This window comes from Acomys minous, assembly GCF_964271855.1.
Source record: "Acomys minous genome assembly, chromosome: 5".
NCBI lineage: Eukaryota > Metazoa > Chordata > Mammalia > Rodentia > Muridae > Acomys > Acomys minous.
Genome location: NC_140494.1, coordinates 38,232,417 through 38,253,777, shown reverse-complemented (window position 1 = coordinate 38,253,777; position 21,361 = coordinate 38,232,417). Strand labels below are relative to the sequence as shown.

The 21,361-nt window shown below is 40.1% G+C and overlaps 1 protein-coding gene across 1 annotated transcript in view; it reads left to right on the top strand.

Annotated features, from left to right (window-relative positions):
* The window catches only part of LOC311598056 (uncharacterized protein), a 39,421-nt gene extending 18,472 nt beyond the window's left edge, over nucleotides 1–20,949 (top strand). The window contains exons 4-6 of the mRNA XM_084782855.1: nucleotides 4,527–4,653; nucleotides 5,136–5,231; nucleotides 12,617–20,949. Coding sequence (XP_084638981.1) covers nucleotides 4,527–4,653; nucleotides 5,136–5,231; nucleotides 12,617–14,382 — 1,989 coding nt within the window. The 3' untranslated portion in view covers nucleotides 14,383–20,949. The remainder of the gene's footprint in view (nucleotides 1–4,526; nucleotides 4,654–5,135; nucleotides 5,232–12,616) is intronic.
* The last annotated feature ends 412 nt before the right edge of the window (nucleotides 20,950–21,361 follow it).

Below are 21,361 nucleotides of genomic sequence, written 5' to 3'. Positions count from 1 at the left end.
AGCCCCACTAAATGATATCTGGTTTACAGGCCCCCTGCCCTCCACACACACACACAGGGTCTCACAGGAGATACGCCTCAAGACAGCAGACACTTGCACCATGGTGGTAGCCAGTGCTGGACAACATAGGGAGTGATCCTTGCAGCTGTTTCTCCAGTGAGGACCTGCTATACTTCCCTCACAGAAAAATGAGCCTCTTTGCTCGGGCTCATGGCATTCCATATGGTGATGCATTTCCCCTGTTCCTGGGGATTGTGTACTTTCACTTTGTAAAGGCAGAAATGTGCTCAACAACCTACAAAGAAGCTTTCAACACAGTCCAGTTGCTTTCTCTTGAAAATCTACTGGGTTTGCTATTTACCGATTTTCTCCAGGTTAGCTTCTGACTTGCAGATGCCCCAGTCTCCTCACTGCTGCTCAACTCTGCTCCTTATATAAGGTCATTTTGTCTGTAGTGATTCTTTACAGAGTATATGTTTCTGCTGTACCAAAGGTCTTGTGACAATAGTCACTCCCTCCTCCCATTGCTGACAGAGCTGACTCAGGGGATTGCAGCTGGGTCTGACATGAAGGGTCCCTGCCTCAGGAGGGCTTGTCACAGTGATGGAGGATGCTTTGTCAGCTTCCAAGGGAGAGAAGCAATAAACAGTCCTGCTTAGCTGTTCCACCTGTTGATCATGGTCTCATGTGGCATGATGTCCCTAAAGGTGCCTCAGTGCCTCTCACATCTTGACATTAGCAGCAGCTGTCTAATGGGACTTAAGCCTTATCAATAGGACAGAGGCCATGCTGGGAAGTTGCCACTGCTGGCTTGTTAGGTCTTCAGTCTTAGAGAACATACTAATGCCACTTTACTAAACCATCCTAAGTTCTAATTGCATCCTGTGTACACACGAGTCACTGTCACCGCTCCTCAAGGTGCTTCTCGCTGCAGCACAAGAGTGCATTACAGGAAGCCCAAACTGAAGAAAAGGCAGAGGACTATGATCCTGTGTCCTGACCCAGTAGATGCATCTACACCACAATTCCTATGCATACTAATCAGGGACGGTGGCGTCCGGAGCAGGGGCAGATTGATCATGACACCCAGTGGTCCAGGAAGTCTGCCCTAAGCTTGAGCCTCCTAGAAAGGGCAGGAAACTGCACCCTCGCTAGCCCAGCATTATGAGTGCCTGAACAACGGCTGTGGCACATGGTGCTCTGCAGGGAGGAACCTGGCTAGACACAGGAGTACAGGCACCTAGGAATGCTGTGAGAGGGAGGATCCGTCTTCCGCAGGAGTGAGCCCACTTGCTATTCATCCAGTAAAACCCACTTACACCAACTGTCTTCAGACAGTCAGCCGCTCATATTTATATATGTGTAGGTGCATATATATTTACATGTGTGTAACAATAATAATTAGAGAAGAGTGAAGAATATATTCCTATATTTGAGATGCAGTGCTAGGGGACAGGAGAGAAGTTGCAACAAAGGGATAGAGGGGGAAATGACGTACTTAATCTTAGTTTAGTCATTTTTCAGAGAAAGAAAATAAAGTTTTGTCAATTGTGACAACATGGGTGAAATGGGAAGTTGTTTCAGGGAAATCAAGGTAAATAACACATGATCTCTTCAATGTGTTCAATGAGAAGAGTGCTAAGGGCACAGAAATTGGAGATGTAATGGTTTTTCCATTGGCCAGTGACATCGTGAAGTCAAAGCTTGGGGACTTCCTGAACAGTGGATGCTGTGGAACAGAGGGATAGGAGACTCTCCCAGCGCTATTGCCTCAAGTGATGGGTGTGTGTAAGGATTATGTGGGGTACACTTCACAAGCCTGGAAGATGGTGTTTGGGGAGATGAGCAGAGCAAAACTGAGAAGGATGGTTCAAAGCTTACCTATGACATTATTACAGAGTACCCCACTAATACATAAACTGCTGATAATTTCATGTGTAAGTAAAAAAAAATTATGTGTGACTATCCTCATATTTCTGGGATATACTCAATAAGATATGAAAACCAGAAATTCTGAAATTAGAAAAATTTAAAATAATAAAACAGCATTACCAAATGTATTTCTCAGCCACAGCATAGCCATATACACAGGTGTCATGTTTGCAGACCATGCTCCAGGACTATCAGAGCACATCAGTCAATATCTGCCAGAGAGAATGCCTGGCGATCAAAGTCATGTCTGTTCTATTTTAAATTCTCAGTGTTGTTAGTCCTGTATTTGCTGATTTTTTTCCAAGTTCACATATTTATATGTTTTTCTGAGTTCTTCCTGTATTGTTCTTACCCCTTGCCTGCCCCATCTCTTGTCTCTTGTCACTGTCATTTGCATCACCACTGCAATCTGTACAAATTCAGAAACTCAGACATCAGGGGAGCCACTGCATCAGATCTGTATATTGTTTCTATTTTACATTTGTGATTGTACATATTAAGTGATGCACCATGACTTTCTTCTGTGAGAAATGTGTGTATATATGTAAGTATGCATACATGTATGTGTGTGTGTATGTATATATATATTGTTTGTATGTATGTAATACAAGCATATGGCACTAATACACATTCTTCAGCTTTCCTATACCAGCTAGAACCACCTGCCCAGGGTGGGCAGCACTCGTAGTGGGCTGTGCTACCTCATATCAGTCACTAGTTAAGGAAATGCCACAGGATTACCCACAGGACAGTCCCATGGAGACATGTTCTCAATTATGCTTCTTTCCTCTCAAATGACCCTAGCTAGTGTCACGTTGGCAGGAGATGTAGCCAGCCCACTGCATTTTGGTATTTGTATGATTATTAGTGGTTATAATTAAATGCCAAGAACCATCCTGTTAAAGGAGCTCATTAGGCATGTGGGCTTTGTAGGAGGGGATCTGGCATTTGAAAGGTCTGTACTGTGACGCACCCCAGAATTGCTTCCAACCTCTGACAACCCGTGCCAATTATGCGCTGCTGCATCTCTCTAAAACCTGGCATTGGAGCCAGACATGGTTGCACACACCTTTAATCTCAGCACTAGGGAGGCAGAGGCAGGTGGATCACTGTGAGTTTGAGGCCAGTCTGGTCTACGAAGCAAGTTCAGGATAGCCAGCACTATACAGAGAAACCCTGTCTAGAAAAAAAAAAAAGAAAGAAAGAAAGAAAGAAAAACATCTGGCATTGATGTGAACTGTCACTTTCTGAGTATTGACCAGCTCTGATTGAGCAAACTTCCTACAGGATCTTATTGAAGATGTACTGCTGTTAAAATGAATTAATCCCTGATTATGGAATTCCTGATTTGATTAAAATAGTTTTAAAAGTGAAGTTGTTTTAGACTTTCTAAAACAATTTTAGAAAGTTTATAGCTGCAATAAATACCTTTATGGGCCTCCAGATGCCTCACTAGGGGACAGCCTTGAAGCAGATTTGTGGCCTCAGATAAGCCTTCACTCCAGATGGCACCACAAACCCTGGTATACACCACAAATATAGGCAAGTTGTTTTAAACTTCCCATGAACTCAAGAAAAAATGGGGCTACCTAGAAATGTCTAAATTAAGCACAAGCCTTAGTGTCTAAATATACAAACTGTTCTGTTATAATTCCTTATACCTTGTTACATATGGCATCATATGCTGTCATTCTAATTTACATTGTTTTTTAGGATGAAAGGCAGATAAAATTATTGTCTTACTATGAACTAATAGATAGCTGGAAAAAGTGTAGCCAGGTCAGCCCTAACTGAAAAGACATACATTCTTGTAACTTGTAAACCCTGTTAACCTTTAGGCCTTGTCAACCTTTGTCTCTTTGAACTACCTATGAACTCATGTAATGGAGACACAGATAGAAATGTTTAGTTTTTAAAACATGTAACCTGATGTAATTCATCAGTTTTTGTGATTAATTGCTTTTTTTTTCTTTTTTTACTATGAGGTAATTCCCTTTTCTCAGAAGTGTTAAGGACAGTGCTCAACAATAATGGGGTTGAAGTTAAGGTGCTTTTAACATCATGCACCCTTATTCTTGAACGTATGTGTGAGAATGGTTTATTTTATCTCTCTCTCTCTTATTTCTTATTCCCTGGAGATTCACAGATAAACTAACAGACTCAGCACTTTACCATCACCTCTAGGGCTAACAGGTCTAAATTTACATTAGCCTGCGGAGCTCTCCAAGGAGGCCTCCTCCTGCCCAGGAGCTGATCTCAGTTCAAAAAGTCTCCTTTTCCTACCCACCTGCAGTTCCTGGCTAGAAGCCTTTTTTTTTTACAACCCTGGCTGTAGGAAAATTGTAGTCACTTTAAGTTTTCCTCCATGGCTGCAGTACAGCCAGTCTCTAGAGAAGGAACGCTGGGCTCCCTCCCCTCTTTCTTCATTTAATCCAGATCACTTTCCTGAGCCATCAGCTTGGTCGACCCAAGAGATGAAGTGAACTGGAGGGAAATCCAAATCCGGCCCTAGAGATGCTGCCCTGGACCTTCCCAGAGCCCAGACAAACATTAACAATGTAAGCTGTGATATCACTCATTGGTCTTTGTTTCAGGAAATGCTGTCCTTCTGGGATGTGGCCATTGATTTCTCTCCGGAAGAGTGGGAATGCCTGGAGCCTGCTCAGTGGAGACTGTACAGGGGCGTGATGCTGGAGACGTACAGCCACCTTGCGTACCTGGGTGAGGAGCGCATCTACAGTGAATATGTATCTCACCATCAGCACGTAGCTTCCTCACTTATGCAATAGCTCATGAGAATATTTGGTTTTCAACAGTGAGTTTCATAATCTTTTAAAGAACTAGGGCAGCGTGCTGTGTAGCTAGGAACCATTTCATTGTTTTTCTCTCTGTGTTTAACCTGTCTGTGTTGGAAGTGTGCATCCTTCACTGCTAGGAATTCAAGGGAATGAGGCATGGAGCACCCTTGTTAAATAAAGTGTTTTATAATTCCGTTTTAATGTCTTTCCCTTTAAATGAAACTCACAACCTGGGCATTGTAAATTCCCTCACATATTGTAATGGTCCCAACAGAAACCATGTAATGAACTAACTGTCTGCGATCATTGCATCATCTCCTCCCTTATAAACACTGTCCTGGAAGGGTCGTGTCAATTCCCAGCAGAAGAGCACTCAAACAGTCTTGTTCTCTTTCCCACAAACAGGTCTTGCTGTGTCTAAGCCACAGCTGGTGACATTTCTGGAGCAGAGACAAGGACCTTGGGATGTGAGGACACGAGCAGCAGCCACTGTGCCTCCAGGTGTGTAGAACGAGGGGGGCAGAGGACAGAGAGAATGAGAGACAGAGAAAGAAGAAGAGAGAGGAAGAATAGGCCAAGCTTTTTTTTTAAAGTACATCTGATTTTGAATGTTATTACATATTAAGGAAGCCTTGAGTTGACCTGAAATTTGAGTTTTCTGCTTTATGCCTAAATTTAATAACATGAACAGAGACCTATATTATTGAAAGTATAAGTGTTTCTCTCTAACATTGTCTCTGTAAATGAATTACATTTGTATTTAGCATTATTACAAACACAATTTTGGGCACCTTAGGCATATTTCATCATTAAAATTTTGACTCATTAACTATCTTAATTACTTTTGGTCAACAGCTGACAATAAATTAGTAACTCAAAAGTGTATGACTTAATAAATGAAAACAATTCATGAATGTTAAAAGTTTCAGTCTTTGAACTGAAGCTCTTTCATCCCAACATAAACGTTAGATATAAACACAGTCCATGCATGGGCTGGGGCCTCACTTTCCTCCTTTCTCCACAGTGTGTTAACAAAATCTTGGTCAGTCCTACAGGGCTGCTACAGTAAGTAGCTTGTTTCATCACAAAGAATACAACCAGAGGAGAAAATAGTAAGGCTGTCCTTTAAAGAGACACCCATAAGAACAAAAACATGTACAGTTAATTACCACACATCTTGTCGTGACTCAGTTTCTCCAAATGCCCAAAGTGTAACAATGTTCACAAAGACATAAGTGACTAGATAGACATATTTGTAGGTTTTTTTTAAAAAAACATGAGTAGACCTTCAGAGCCTCAGGAACTTTACAGCTGTGACTGTTAAGTACATGACCTTTAAGTCCCATCCTCCATAAGGCCTGTATACGACAGTAAGAATTCCTATCACCTGCCTTTAAGATTTTAAGGTTTTGCCTGCCTCTTTAGTTATAGAATTTATCTATCTTAAATAATCAAATCCTTTTATTAGAGATATTGTCAAATATATCCTTTTAAAATGGATTCACTGATCCATACAGAGAAAATGTACATGTCAGCAAGAAGCTTAGAAATGTCAGTAAAGTTGGATGAGAGAACAATTTTTTGTGAAGCACCAAGAGTGGGAAGTATTGACCAGGGGAGTTCAGTCTGTAACTGACTGAGGAATCAATTGAGTTACCTCATTTCCTGTGAGCCAGGCAGCAGAACCTTTACATATTTCTCTCTTCATAAAGCAATTTCAAGTGAGACATGATAATATTAAGAAGTAAATTCATTGTAAGACTATTTCCTAAATGGGAGGTGCTTTAGCCATACCTATTTCAGTGAACTCAGGACCTTTAGAAGAGTAGAAAGTGCTCTTAACCTCTGAGACATCTCTCCATCCTGTTTACACTGTTTCTATACCTCAGAAAATTGCTCAAGTTTTATAGATCAAGGTATAAAACCACTGTAAGACAGTAACTTCACACATAAACTTCTTACATATCATTTATACTCATGTTAATGAAAGTCATCCCATCAAGCTTGTTTAGGAATGATTAAGATGTCTTCTATTTTTTTTTTCCTTAACACACACTCAGTAATGAGGATTTAACATACATGCCTTTTTGGAATATGTATTAAAAGATTAAAACTGTTCACAACTAGGAAAATGTGTTCAGTAGCTCATCAATAAGCTCTCAGAATTTTATAGATTCAAGATTTTGTTTATTTTGCAGCCTCATATTCTGCATAGTTATCTGAAAGTATGCATTGCCAATACTCATTTTTTATACATACTCAGTGTATTTCCGTGGATGGATAAAACACATAAGGACAGTGTAAGATAAAAATATTCATGAGCTGTGCCTCCGTGATTTTTCCTTAATGAACAAAGAGGAGTCTCCCGTTCTGGTGCTTTATTCATTGTCTCCATTCAGTGCTCAATAGTGTTTAATCTTGTAAATGAATAAATCTTAGAAATATGCCATTTTTCACCTGGGCATGGCAGTTCACACCATTAATCCCAGCACTTGGGAAGCAGAGGCGGGCAGATCATTGAGTCAAGTCCAGACTGCTATACATTGTGAGTTCTAGGATTATAACGGCTAAAAAAAGAGAAACTGTATCTGAAGAAAACAAAACCAACCCAACAAATAAATAAATAATAAAAAAGAAAAGAAGAAAAAGAATAGGTAATTTGTCATCTATTCATTGACAAATATGTTGCATCAGAAGTGAAGGCCATAAAACAATGAAATCAGACCAGAGGTATTGAAGTTTCCCAGGATCCGTTGTTAGGTAAAGGTCAATATGCTCATTTATGACCACACTTTGGGACAATGTCACATGCCTAGCAGCGTTAAGTGTTTGGGATAAGGTTGAAAGATGAGGAAAGAGGTCTGACTTGTTTACTAAAATCATACAAGGTCCAAAAGAAGCCTTCCCTGATTTTTTGCAAAGATTGACTTCACCTGTAAATAGACTAGTATCAAATTCAGAAGTAAAAAAAGGTACTAAGTGAAACTTTTGGTTTTGAAAATTCTAATTCAGAATGTTTCCCATAAGAACACTTTTTGTTTTAGAGACAGGCCAGATGCCCTGAGCAAAAGAAAAGGCATTATTTAAGCATTAAATAAACTATATAAACTTCTATTTTATTTTAGAGTTTATGTAGAGCCTAATAATCTTTATTTTTAGGCTTATACCTATTATTATTACAGCAGTATTTTCTAACCTGCTAGCAATCAATCAAGACACAGACACTTGTTTTATTTTAAAATAGCCTTAGTTAACCTGGGGCAGGGCAGGTATTAATCCCCGAAATTACTTCCCATAGTGCCATCTTGTTCTAATAATTCCTATCAAACTGCTTAACATCCATAGTCCCAAATACTTACTAATTATCATCACCTGGGCCAAGTCTCCATCCATGCCAGCCATGCGCTTCTCCTCCACTTAACGCATGATGGCCTCCTTCTTCCTCTTCTCCTCCAGTCTCTCCTGTTTCCAATGTTCTCTCCATCTCCCCAAGCCTGGAAGCCTTAGCCACGCCTACCCCATTTGCCCTGCCCACGTGTGAAGGACTTTTATTGGTCAAACAGGTTAACCTCTCAGGCAAAGTGGATCACAAAGGCAGCAAGCATCAAAATATATCAGAGTAGCCTCCAACACAATTGAGAACTATTTCTTTTTCTTTTCTTCTTTTTTCAAAAATTTAATTAATTTATCCAGATTATATCTCAATTGTTGTCCCATCCCTTGTATCCTCCCGTTTCTCCCTCCCTCCCGCTTTCCCCCATATTCCCCTGCCCTATGTCTGTGACAGAGGGGGACCTCCTCCCCCACTAAATGGTCATAGGCTATCAAGTCTCGTCTTGGTAGCCTGCTTATTCTTTCTCTGAGTGCCACCAGGCCTCCCCACCACGGGGAAGTGTTCAAATATGGGGCACCAGTGTTCACATCTGAGTCAGTCCCTGCTCTCCACTCAGCTGTGGAGAATGTCTTATCCATTGGCTAGATCTGAGAAGAGGTTCAATGTTTACTGCAAGTATTGTCCTTGCTTGGTGCAGTAGTTTAAGCAGAACCGGTGGGCCCAGATCCGCCCATCCTGATGTTCTTCTTGTAGGTTTCTAGGACCCTCTGGATCCTTCGGTTTCCCCATTCTTCTACTGAGGGACACAAGGAATTCCCTAAATTTGAGGAGGGACACTTAGGTTGTTTCCATGTTCTGGCTATTATGAATAAGGACGCTATGAACATGGTTGAGCATATGTCCCTGTTGTGTGGTGGAGCATCTCTGGGTATATTCCAAGGAGTGGAATGGCTGGGTCTTGAGGAAGCCTTATTCCCATTTTTCTGAGATAGCGCCAGATAGATTTCTAAAGTGGTTGTACAAGTTTGCACTCCCACCAACAATAAAGGAGTGTTCCTCTTTCTCCATATCCTCGCCAGCATGTGCTGTCACTTGAGTTTTTGATCTTAGCCATTCTGATGGGTGTAAGATAGAATCTCAGAGTTGTTTTGGTTTGCATTACTCTGATGACTAAAGACATTGAGCATTTCTTTAAGTGTTTCTCAGCCATCTGATAATCCTCTGTTAAGAATTCTCTGTTTAGTTCTGAGCCCCACTTCTTTCTTAATTGGGTGATTGGGTTTGGTGGTGTTTAATCTCTTAAGTTCTTTATATATTTTGGATATTAGACCTTTGTCAGATGTAGGGTTGGTGAAGATCTTTTCCCAGTCTGTGGCCTGTCGCTTTGTTCTTTTGACTGTGTCTTCTGCCTTACAGAAGTTTCTCAGCCTCATGAGGTCCCATTTATTGATTGTTGATGTTAGCTCGCTGTTAGGCCTGTTTCCTATTTCTTTTTCTATTGCCAAAGAACATTTTGCCCTAGGAAAGATATAACACACACACATACACACACACACACACACACACACACACACACACACACACACAACCAAAATCCTAAGTTAGGGATGGGAAAGGGATTTGTTTTTATCTTTCCAGGAGAATAAAAACATCTAACTAAGGAACCCAGAGACCACTGGGCAAATGAAGCATCTGAAGAAAAAGGACAGATTATCAAGATAAAATACGACAAGAAAATAAGTAAATTGTCCAAGTGGTATTACCCACCTCCATCTTGTCTCTTTGCCCTCTACAGACATAAGAGACAAATGGTCTTTATGTAGTCCCTATTCAATTAAAACATTAAAGCTGGCTTTGAGGTTGGAGCATGGCTCTTTCCTCCTAACCCATGCATACTTGTCAAAGTTAAATCCAAAATGTCTAGAGCCACCTGGTGTGGGACAGAGGAAAACAAGAAATAAGCAGTTGTTCTATTTGCACTGACCTCATAATCTTTTTATTTTCATTTTCCTCTCTAATTTTTAAGGGATATTATCTCAAAATCTATAAGATTATTATGCATATACAGCCTTTCTTTTGTGATACTAATAGTTGTACAGAGTATTAACTAGTTTAAGTATCAGCTTCATCTAGCTTCCTTTGTATGTTTCCAGGTTTGAGTCCGAAGCAAGTAACTAGAAACAGTTTGTATACCGTGGATGTACTTAATAGAATATGGTCCTCAAACCTTTCTGAGATCTGCTGAATATGGCATTTAAAATGTTTAGATTTTCTATAACTCCTAACACTATCCTTTTAGATTTTCAAGAAGATAATGGGGCCCCCAACTACAAATCCATCTAGACTGTGTAACAACAGCCACTGGGGGGGGGGGGGGGAGCTGGGAAGCTGCACCATGTTTCTTCTGCTGTCTGGTTCTGTGTAAATAGTGGACACCCTTGAGTTGACTGTTATGCTCTGCCTAGCCAGGATTGCCACTAAGCTGACAAACACCACCTAAAGATCAACTTTGTACTGCAGACTGCTTAGGACGTTCAAATTGCTGAGCTCATGCAATGAACATTTTTCAGAACTTTGAAATAAACAATATTTAATCCTAAGACTATCGAATACAACCAAGCTGGGCCTTGTGGAAAAGTTAGCAAAGATTACTTCATTTTTGTAAATAGTTTTACTGTATTCGCGTTAAAACCTTCCTTTTTATTAAGACAAAAATGGGGCATATAGAAATAATATAGGAACGATAGCAAAAAAGGATATATTATTAAATTTACTTTTATAAATATTTGTATATTAATACAAGTTAAGGTTGTAAGTGGTTACATTCGTATAGATAGTTGGCTTCTTGACACAAAATTATGGCTGTATTTTGGTTATGAAATATTATATATCAACTCTTTTTAAGGTATTGTACCTATGTAATTCTTAAAAATGCAACGTGAAGTTCTAGCCCTTTCTAAAGCTACTATCACAAAGTGTAGGATAATTAAGAAATGAAATGAAGAGTCAATTAAACTTAAGGTTTGGGCAGGTACTAGTTTAATCACAGGTGCTTTCTAAGTTAGTCAGGATATAGCTAGAAGCAAGCAATTCGGATATACTAGAGGTAAATAGATGGGCTTCAGAAACCTCAGAGATCTATAGAACATGGTATTCAAAGATGTTTATTAATTTGAGAACCTTTTGACAATGAGACATGTCAGCTCCTGGAAGCACCCACTTTCAACTTTGAAGATGATGATCAGCACCAAAAAATTCTCCTTTAGGATATGATTGCATTGTGGCAAGCTAGCCACCAGGCAAGTATTGACAGTGCTTCTACTGTAGACAGAATATTGGACAAACTGGATGCAGAAATATCGACTGCCAAGCTTTGCAAGGATGAGGTAGACAAGTCCTTCAAAGCACCTGCTTCACAGAAACGCTGGTCAGATATTCTGAGTCGGAAGGCTGAAGATGATGCTCTGATGTTACAGAGATGTCTTGGTTGACTGTCCAGTTAGCAAGCTGTATTTTTTTCATTTCTGTAGTTTTGGAGGCTGCTTGCTCTGCAGTTCCTATTTGTTTAGATAATATTTATCCTTATCGCTACTCTGATGTGTTTGAAGACTAAATAGTTATAGTCTCACAATTAAAGCTTAAATTTTTTTAGATTTAAAAAGGTGTTTTAGGTCTAAAAAGATGTTGTTTTTTTGATTGGTAATACTAGTTATTGATGCAAAGTAATTTAGGTATAGAACTTTGGACTCACCAAGATAGGATAGTAGAAAACTTTCTTTAAGGTTGCTAATACATGTGGACTAGATATTGTGAATGTTTTTTGTCTTTTTTACCAGATGGTACATAATTTATTGTTGCTAAAGAAAAAGTCTTTTATTTAGACAAAAAAAGAAATGTTGCAGGATATTCAATCCCTTATTGAGCCCTGAGATTGTGAACTGTAAAAACCTGTTTCTTCTTTGGCATGCTTGAGCCCTGACACACACCTTTACTCTAAGAACTTTCTGTAAACAGGATTTAATAAAGTTAACCATAGGTCAAGAGGCAGAGCACGAAACCAGCTGACAGGAATTAAAGAGTAACAAGTAGTTTGAGTTAAAGGGCATTTAAGACAATGTGTAGAAGTAGAAGGAGGCTTCTGGGCTCTTGAGCGATGAGCTAGCAAGCCTTTGACCTTGGGTTGTTTGGCCTTTTCCTCTTGGGATGTCATCTTTTGGGGCTTTTTCCATCGTGACATGAGGTGAGTAGAAAGGCCAGCTGGGTGCTTTCTCTGCCTGTCTAAGCTAGCAGGTTTTCACCCCCGCAACTGGCATCTGAGCCTTTATTGGTTAAATAGAACAGTTGGGATTTTCATTCTTTGAAACAACAGTATAGATTGTGTCTACCTACTCTGTTTTGTAAATTATGGTTACTTTATATAGTGTTAAAATACCCTGTACTTTCTGATTTATGGTAAAGTATGCCTGAGTGAGTGACTCCATCTTAAGAATAAGCATTCGAAATATGAGAACACTGCTTAGTTTTTTATCATATCTCAACTTTCGTTGAACAGGAACAAGACATAATAATTGTAGTGAATACAGCAAGGATATTCATCATAACTCACGCCAGAGAATTCATAAAGGGGAGAAACCCTACAAGTGTGAAGAATGCGGTAAGGCCCTTAGTTCTCATAAAACACTTTCTATACACCGGAGACTTCATACTGGAGAAAAACCCTACAAGTGTGAAGAATGCGGTAAGGCCCTCAGGTCTCATAAAACGCTTTTTATACACCGGAGACTTCATAGTGGAGAAAAACCCTACAAGTGTAAAGTGTGTTATAAAGCATTCATAACTCGCTCATCACTTTTTATACACCAGAAAAATCATACTGATGAAAAAACCTACAGGTGTGAAGAATGTGGCAGATCATTTTACTACCCTTCAATGCTGAAGCAACACCAAAGAATTCATTCTAGAGAGAGACCCTACAAGTGTGAAAAATGTGGCAGAGCTTTTTATGACCCTTCCTTCCTTAAGAAACATCAAAGAGTTTATTGTAGAGCGAACCCCTACAAGTGTGAAGAACATGGCAAAGCAATTTCTCCTGCTGAAAGCTGTAACAAACACAACCAAGTTCACTCTGGAGAGAAACCCTTCAAGTGTGAGGTGTGTGGCAGATGTTTTTCTTCTTCTTTAGCCCATAGGAGACACCAATTAATTCACTCTGAAGACAATCCCTACAAGTGTGGGGAATGTGGCAAAGCCTTTTCTAGGCTTTATTCTCTTACTCAGCACAAGCTTGTTCATTCTGGAGAGAAACCATACAAGTGTGCAGAATGTGGGAAAGCCTTTACTTGCAATGCTTCCTTGGTTGAGCACAAACTGAGTCATACTGGAGTGAAATCTTATCAGTGCGAAGAATGTGGGAAGATGTTTTATTCTGCTTCAAAACTGAAGAAACATAGAAGACTTCATTATCAAGAGAAACTGTACAAGTGTGAAGTCTGTGGAAAAGCCTTTCCTACAAATTCTTCCCTGATTCGCCACAAAATAGTTCATGGTGGAGAGAAATGCCACAAGTGTGAAGAGTGTGGCAAAATGTTTGCCTCTACCTCAAAACTGAATAGACACAAAAGAATTAATTGTCAAGAGAAAACCTTTAAATGTGAAGAATGTGGCAAGGATTTTTGTACTCGCCGAGCACTTTCTATACACAAGAGAACTCACACCAATAAGAAACCACACAGATGTGAGGAATGTGGAAAAATCTTTTCTACTCTCTCCTACCTTTCTGTGCACAAATTACGTCATACCGGGGAGAAATCCTGTAAATGTGATGAATGTGGAAAAATGTTTTACTCTATTTTAGACCTTAAAAGACACCAAAGAATTCATACTGGAGAGAAACCATACAAGTGTGAGGAATGTCACAAATCCTTTAGTAGAAATACAACCCTTAAGATACACAGGACAGTCCACACTGGAGAGAAACCCTACAAGTGTGACCTGTGTGGGAAGGGTTTTATTAAGCCCTCTGTTCTTACTGAGCACAAGATAGCTCACACTGGAGAGAAACCGTACAAGTGTGACACGTGTGCCAAAAGATTTTCCTCTTCTTCAGTCCTTAGAAAACATCAAAGAATTCATTCTGAATTCAACTCCTACAAGTGTGGGGAATGTGGCAAAGCTTTTACTAAGCTGTATACACTTAAACGGCACAAGTTTGTTCACACTGGAGAGAAGCCATACAAGTGTGAGGAGTGTGGCAAAGGATTTGCATGCTCCTCATACCTTAAGACACATAAAACAATTCATTCTAAAGAGAAGGCCTAGCAGTGTGGGAAATGTGGCAACGCCTTTGTTAATCATCCATTCTCATCACGAGACAGTTCATTTTCTAGAGAAATCTTGTAAAGGTCGTAAAAAAAAAGTTTATACTTAAAAGACACCAAATAGTTCATTCTGGATAGCAACTCCAAGTGTGCAGAATGTGGTAACGCCTATGCTGGTCACTGAGATCTCACAGAGCACACATAAATGCACTGAGTAGAGAAGCCACACATGTGAAGAAGGGCAAGTGTGTCACCAGCCAGTCAAACATGAAGGGACTGACCAGCTTCTAGTGTTTCTTTGTATCTTAAATAACAACGATCTTTACCTGACCATCAACATTGTAATGTGAAAGATGTGGTGAAGGTTTCAGTTATCAGTCAGTCCTGGTTCAACCTCAGTACTATGCACTTGAGAGAAACCCTACCCATACAGAAAAGAACCAGGGTTGAGCTATTCCCCATGCCGGGATAAGCATCAGATAATACACTCTTATGAGGAAGCCTACAGAAGCAATCAATGTGGCATGTTCTCTACCTGTTCTTCACACCTTAACTATCCCCAGAGACTTGACACTGCAGAGACACTCTCCGCATACGGACACTGTCCCTAAGCCTTGAATAGTACATCAAGTCTTCATCAACGCCAAAGAACTGCTGCAGGTGACAAACCCTGCAGGTGCAGATGACCTTGTTAGCTGTCTATATCCCCCAGGGAGCCCAGCATTATCTGACTCAATTTGTTACTCGCTTATAAACTTGTGTTGGGGCATTTTTTATTTTATTTTTGCATGCAGTAGGAGAAGCCAGCCAGGATAACCAGCACCGCCCTAACAGGTGTTCTTGATTGCAGTATTCCCTGCATGGTTTCCACATCGCTTCCTGTCCTGGCTTTCCTGGATGAGGAACAGTAACTCAAAATTTGAAATTAACTGATTCTTTCCCCCACATTGTTTTTAGGCCTGCCATTTAATCAGTCCAACAGAAATCAATCTAGGACAGCAATGAATATGGGAGGCTTATCAGTCTTCTTCATGCCTCAGCTGTCACCATCAGGTGGCCTATAAAAGTCACTGTCACAAGGCCTTTTTCACGTCCAGCTCCACTCCTGAACACTGCAGGCAAGCCCTGCAGACACAAAGAATATGACAAATAATTTTTATAACTTTTCCCTAATTTAACCAGATTTTTCCATACTGGAGAGGAACCTGTGAAATTAGAGAGCAGCTATGTGTTGAGCGATTGTTCCAAACTCAACAGGAGAAACGTAGGCTTGAATGAAAATAGCAAACTCAGGTGACAGGAGAAATTGATTATTCTTCACACCTTAGTATCAGAACATTTGTTTGATTTAGAAGCCTTACAGATTAATAGCGTGAAAAAGCCTTAAGATCAACCCTATGAGTGATTCATATTGTAGAATTTCCTTCTGCATATAATGACACCGGAAGGATCTTTTCTTGTGTTTAAACATCATAGAAGCAAATTAGCTATCATTTAGTTTAAAGTGCTGTGTACACGGAAATAGTTTTGCAGAGTATTTCCATATAACTTAGGTAGTAGTGGATCTATTGCAGTATAGTAGACACACACTATTAATACAGAATATACATAAACATGGGGCATTGCTTGCGGTTAACATGGTATGTTTGATGTGGTTGAAAGACGTCATTGTAGACACCACAATCCTGCCAATCACTCAGGTGTAGCCAGGAGAAGAGGATGTGTGTCCAGCAAGCACAGCAGGATGTGTGGCTCTCCCTAAGGTCTTTGGAGTCAACGACATTTCATCAGAAGCCCCTCAGGTTCAACTGGAGCTGTAGGATTAGGTGTTTACCATCGAGTCTTCTCAATAGTATTTGTTGAAAGGGCTGTCAATTCTAGTTCCTGGTTTTGACACTTTTGACCAAAATTACATGTCCATTGCTTTAGTGTTTATCTCTTGTTCTTAGATTGCATTATGTTGGCCTATATGTTTGTCTTTATACATGTCCCATGCAGTCCTTTTCACTATGGGCCTGTGGTGCAATTTTGATGTTAGGAACTATACATCAATGATTATTTCTGGTCTTTTGTGTTCCCATGTATTTTCCCCATGTTCTATGATGGTTTCATTAGAATTTTTATGTGGATTGCATTGAGTATACAGTTTTAGTAATGTAGCCCTTTCTACAATATGAGATCTGTAATCTAAGAACATGTTTGTCTCTGTAATCTATTGCCTTTCTTAGGTAATGTTTTCGGTATTTTAAATTTTTATTAGTATAAATATTTTATGTCCCAGCATAGGTGTATTTCTAGATATTTCTACTTTTTTGGTTTTTATTTCTTAGACTCTTCTGAATGTGCTCTGTCTCCTGATTACTTTCTCAGAAGTAGATGATAGTGCAATTAAAGTTAATGGTCTTTATAAATTGGTTTTACAAACTATGGCAACTATCAGACTCAGAAGTGTTGGTAAGAGCTTATGGGCTCTTTTAAGTACAGATTCTTGATATTTGCAATTAAGAATGTTTGTCTTCTTCCTTTCCAACTTCTGTCCCTTTCATATCCTTTTATTTTCTTCTTTCTCTATGGAGGAATTTTAGTACAGCCAGGTGTGCTAGTGCGTACTCTTATTGCAGTGTTCTTAAAGTAGAGGCAGGCAGGTCCCTGTGTGTTTGTGTTTATCCTGGTCTACATAGTGAGTTCCAGGACAGCCAGGGCTATGTAGAGATACCCTGTCTTAAACCTCAATAGAGAAACAAAGAATTCGAGTACAGTTTTGAAAATTAGTACAGATAACAACCTTGTCACATGGCAAGTGTTTGCATGAATTTTTTTCCATCTCCATTTATTGACGGTTGTCCATGGGATTTGCGTTTTATGCACAACCTTTATTATATATTACATATGCTCCATCTATTTCTAGTTTCATTCAGACTTATAACAAATGTGTTTTGAAATTTTCTGATTTGTAAAAAAGATTTATTTATTTATTTATTTAAATTATGCTCTGCCTACATGTACACCTGCATGGTAGAAGAGGGCATCAGATCACATTATAGATGCTTGTGTGCCACCATATGGTTGCTGGGAATTGAACTCAGGACCTCTGGAAGAGTACGAGAGTGCTCTTAACCTCTGAGCCATCTCTCTAGCCCTTAAATTTTCTGTTTTAATGTCTAGGATATACATACATACATACATACATACATACATACATACATACATATACATTCATACATACATAAAATATGTATGGTTTTGCATATGGCAATTCAGCCTTACATCTCAAGGAAGGCAACACCTTGGACTTGATGTGTGTGGTGGTTTGAGTAAGTATGGGCCCCTTAAATGCACTTGTTTGAATATATGACCTATGGGAGTGGCATTGTTAAGAGGAGTGGCCTCGTAGGAGAATGTGTGTTACCTGGGGGTGGGCTTTGAGGTCTTAGATACTCAAGCTATGCCCAGTGTGTCACAGAGTCGCTGCCTGTACATCAAGATGTAGAAGTTGTGGCCTCTTCAGCACTATGGCTGCCTGCATGCTGCCATGCTTCCTGCCATGAGGATAAGGGACTAAACCTCTGAAACTGTAAACCAGCCCTAATTAAATGCTTCCTTTATAAGAGTTGATGTGGTCATGGTGTCTCTTCACAGCAGTAAAACCTTAACTAAGACAATGTATAATTGTGAATTTAGATGTGTGTCTAGTCTTTTAATCGCCACTCGTTCACAATATGGGTTGGGTATGTGGATGTGGATGCATTTCTCTAGTTTTAATATGAGGGTTATACAGGCTACATGGATGGAGTTTGGTGCCGGTTTTCACTTTCTATCTTCTGGAAGAATTAGAGAAGTGTTGGTGTTAGATCTTCCTTGAATGTTTCCAAGAATTTAGCAGTAATTCCATCTGGGCCCAGACTTTACTTTGTGCTTTAATTACTGATTCAATCTCCTTATTGTTATAGGTCTGTCCAGTTTTGGTTGTTGTTTTGTTTTGTTTTATATTTTGCTTTTTTCATTGTCATGTATATTTCTAGAAATATATCTGTTTTCGTGTAAAGTTTCTAATTTCTTGGAATATATAAGTTTACAAAAAATATTTCCTTAAGAAGTTCTGGAATCCTTGGAGTCAACTGGAACAAGTTCGTGTGCCCCTCACTGTGGTTGTAGGTTCTCTCCATGGTTTGTCTTGGTACTTTGTCTCTCTCACACTCACACTCACACTCACACTCACACTCTCTGTCTCTCTATCTTTGGGTAGTATGACTAGTTGAAGAAATATCTTTTTAAATTGTTTACTTACTTTACATCCTGTAAAGAAATCTTTTAACCATATTAAAGAACCAAATGGATAATTCTATATGTTGTACTTCAATTCTCTAGGTCATGAATTCTTTCCTGATTTTTTTTATATTATTTCCCTTTTAATTTTTATTATTTACTGTTCATTATGTTTTCTCAGTCTCTGACAATCTAGGGTGAATGGGCATTAGTGTTTGTCTCCCGAGGAAACAGAACACACTGTCAGTCATATTTGGTTCCAGAATAAAGAGTCTTTAATTCCCTTCAAGTTCAGAAAAAAAAAAAAAAATATATATATATAAAACACAACATTGTTGTAATAAAAACAATAATCCACACTGCAAAGAGGAGAAAACCACATGCACCCACTGAGCATACAGGATGGATTTGGTTATCAGATAACTAATCGACCTGTACAAATCAGTGTATATGCAGTTCTTACTTTACTATTTTTGCATATTTCCAAAAGACATCTCAAACTTGAGTTTCCTAACTTACTGTAAGCTGTTAAAAGAAGGGCAATTAAAACACTTTTAAATGATCAGTTACCTTATAAATGACTAAATGTCTCTAATGTGCTTCAAAAATATATTTATAGTTATTCTAAGTACAAATGAAAGTTATTTACAGAGACAATATTGGAAGGAGTGACCAATTTATATCTCCTTCTACAGTCTTCTGAATATGTTTTTAAAGTACATCGTAAACATGCACCTTAAAACAAGTTTAAAGTAAACTGCTTAATATGAATAATATTCAGAATCATGTCTGTATTGAAAAAAACTGGTTTGGGAAATAGAGTGCTAGAGATCAATGTGTTAAATTCTCACAGGAAAAGACCACCTACTGGTCACCTGCTGCTTGTCTCAGTCAGCTTGTTGGCCTGCTCAGGAAAACTTCCTCCTTACCCCTAGGGAAGAGGAAGTACTCCATGTTTACATGACACTGGGATGGATTCACTTGCTCAGTGCAGGAGTCTGTGCACTCAGCCTAAACCTCTCAAGTAACAGACGTGCACATGCCAATTTTTCTGCTTGGAATGGCTGGCGCTGTGAAATATTAGGATGCTGTGAGCAGCGCATCTTTGTCTCCAACCACCACACGACTGGGACAGGGCCTGCAGCACAGTTGCATTGGCCATGCCCTCCCCTGAGGTTCAGTTTTCCTCCTCCTCGCAAAGCCAGGTCCAGGATGAGAGACCAATGTGTGATACTGCATGGAGACCCAGGAAAGATTTTTACTATCAGAGAGAGGCTCACCTGCACAAGGCCAGTCAGCCCAGCAGGTTGAGCTCTGGGCACTCATTTAAACACCAAGCTGCAGGTGCCATCCAGCGGAGTGAACACACAGCTAAGAAAACAGCACAGCCTGAGGAGAAAGAACCCTGGCCGGTAAATGTCTAACCAGACCTTCTCTCCAGAGAAGATGGAACCTGCTTTTCAGCCCTGTTCCCATTGAAACCCTGGACACTAACATGTGCACATGGCAGAAGCTGGAGCAATTTATTTGGGGACATTGGAGATAGGGGTCATTCTGTCCTAATTCCGGTTGTTCTCAGGGCAGTGTTGAGGAAGAAGCTTCCTACAGGGCTCATCAAAGCAGTTCCTCAGGACTGGGCTCTGAATTGAGAGTTTATAAACTCTGCTCCATCTGGTCCAGTGGTCAGGCCCCGATTAATTTTTTTCATGGGGTGGGAGTGGGGAGTTTGAGACAGAATTTCTCTGTGTAACAGTCCTGGCTGTCCTGGACTCACTTTATAGACTAGGCTGACCTCCAGCCCACAGAGATCCTCCTGCTTTTGCCTCCTGAGTCTTGCTATTAAAGGTCTGCGCCCCCAGGCCTGGTGGGAACTGGTGTTTAACCTTTTTCAATTGAGGCCAGGCGCAGTGCTGCACACCTATGAGCGCAGCACTTTGGGAGGGAGTGGCAGGCAGATCTCTGTGAGTTCGAAGCCAGCCTGGTCTACAAACTGAGTCCAGGGCAGCGATAGCTACACAGAAAAATTGAGTCTGAAAAACTTTTGTTGGCACACTGGCATACCATGCCCGGGCGCACACGGAGCAGCCCCGTGAGGCGGCAGCCTAGGACCCATGGACCTGCAGCAGCGCCCTTTCCCTCTCCCCGCCCCCCTCCGACGCCAATGCGTGCCCCCCATTTTGCTGAAAGAACTAAGTAATTTGCAGTGTGATTTACTTGCTCGTTGCTCTTCAGGACCAGCGGGAGATGACTTGTTTCACTGGCAAGCGACCACATGCCTGCCCTTCACAGTGCGTACCAAGGAGAAGTCCATATCCACAAAATCGCTCCTGAGAAATGTCTTGTATAACATTTCACAGACTGAAGGGTCCTTACTTCCTTTCTATGAAAAAGTGCAGTGAAAAATAGATCTCAAAACACCAACGTTAAGCTGTGTAGCTTTTTGACTTTGAAATCTCTACCTTCCCTTGCCTCCTTACTAAATGCCATAGTGAGAATGGAGCTCACACTTGGCCAGATACACTCTTAATTAACATAATAATCATGGTGACTTGTGACTTTCCGCCTGGTTATTTCATTTACCAATTCTGAACCTTCCTCTCTACTGGAGGGCATTGGCAGTTGTGGCACATACTACATATGGTACCATGGCGTAAAGTAATACACAGACTGACAATGGATCCAAGTGCAGAGAATAACAGCCTCTGGAGGACACT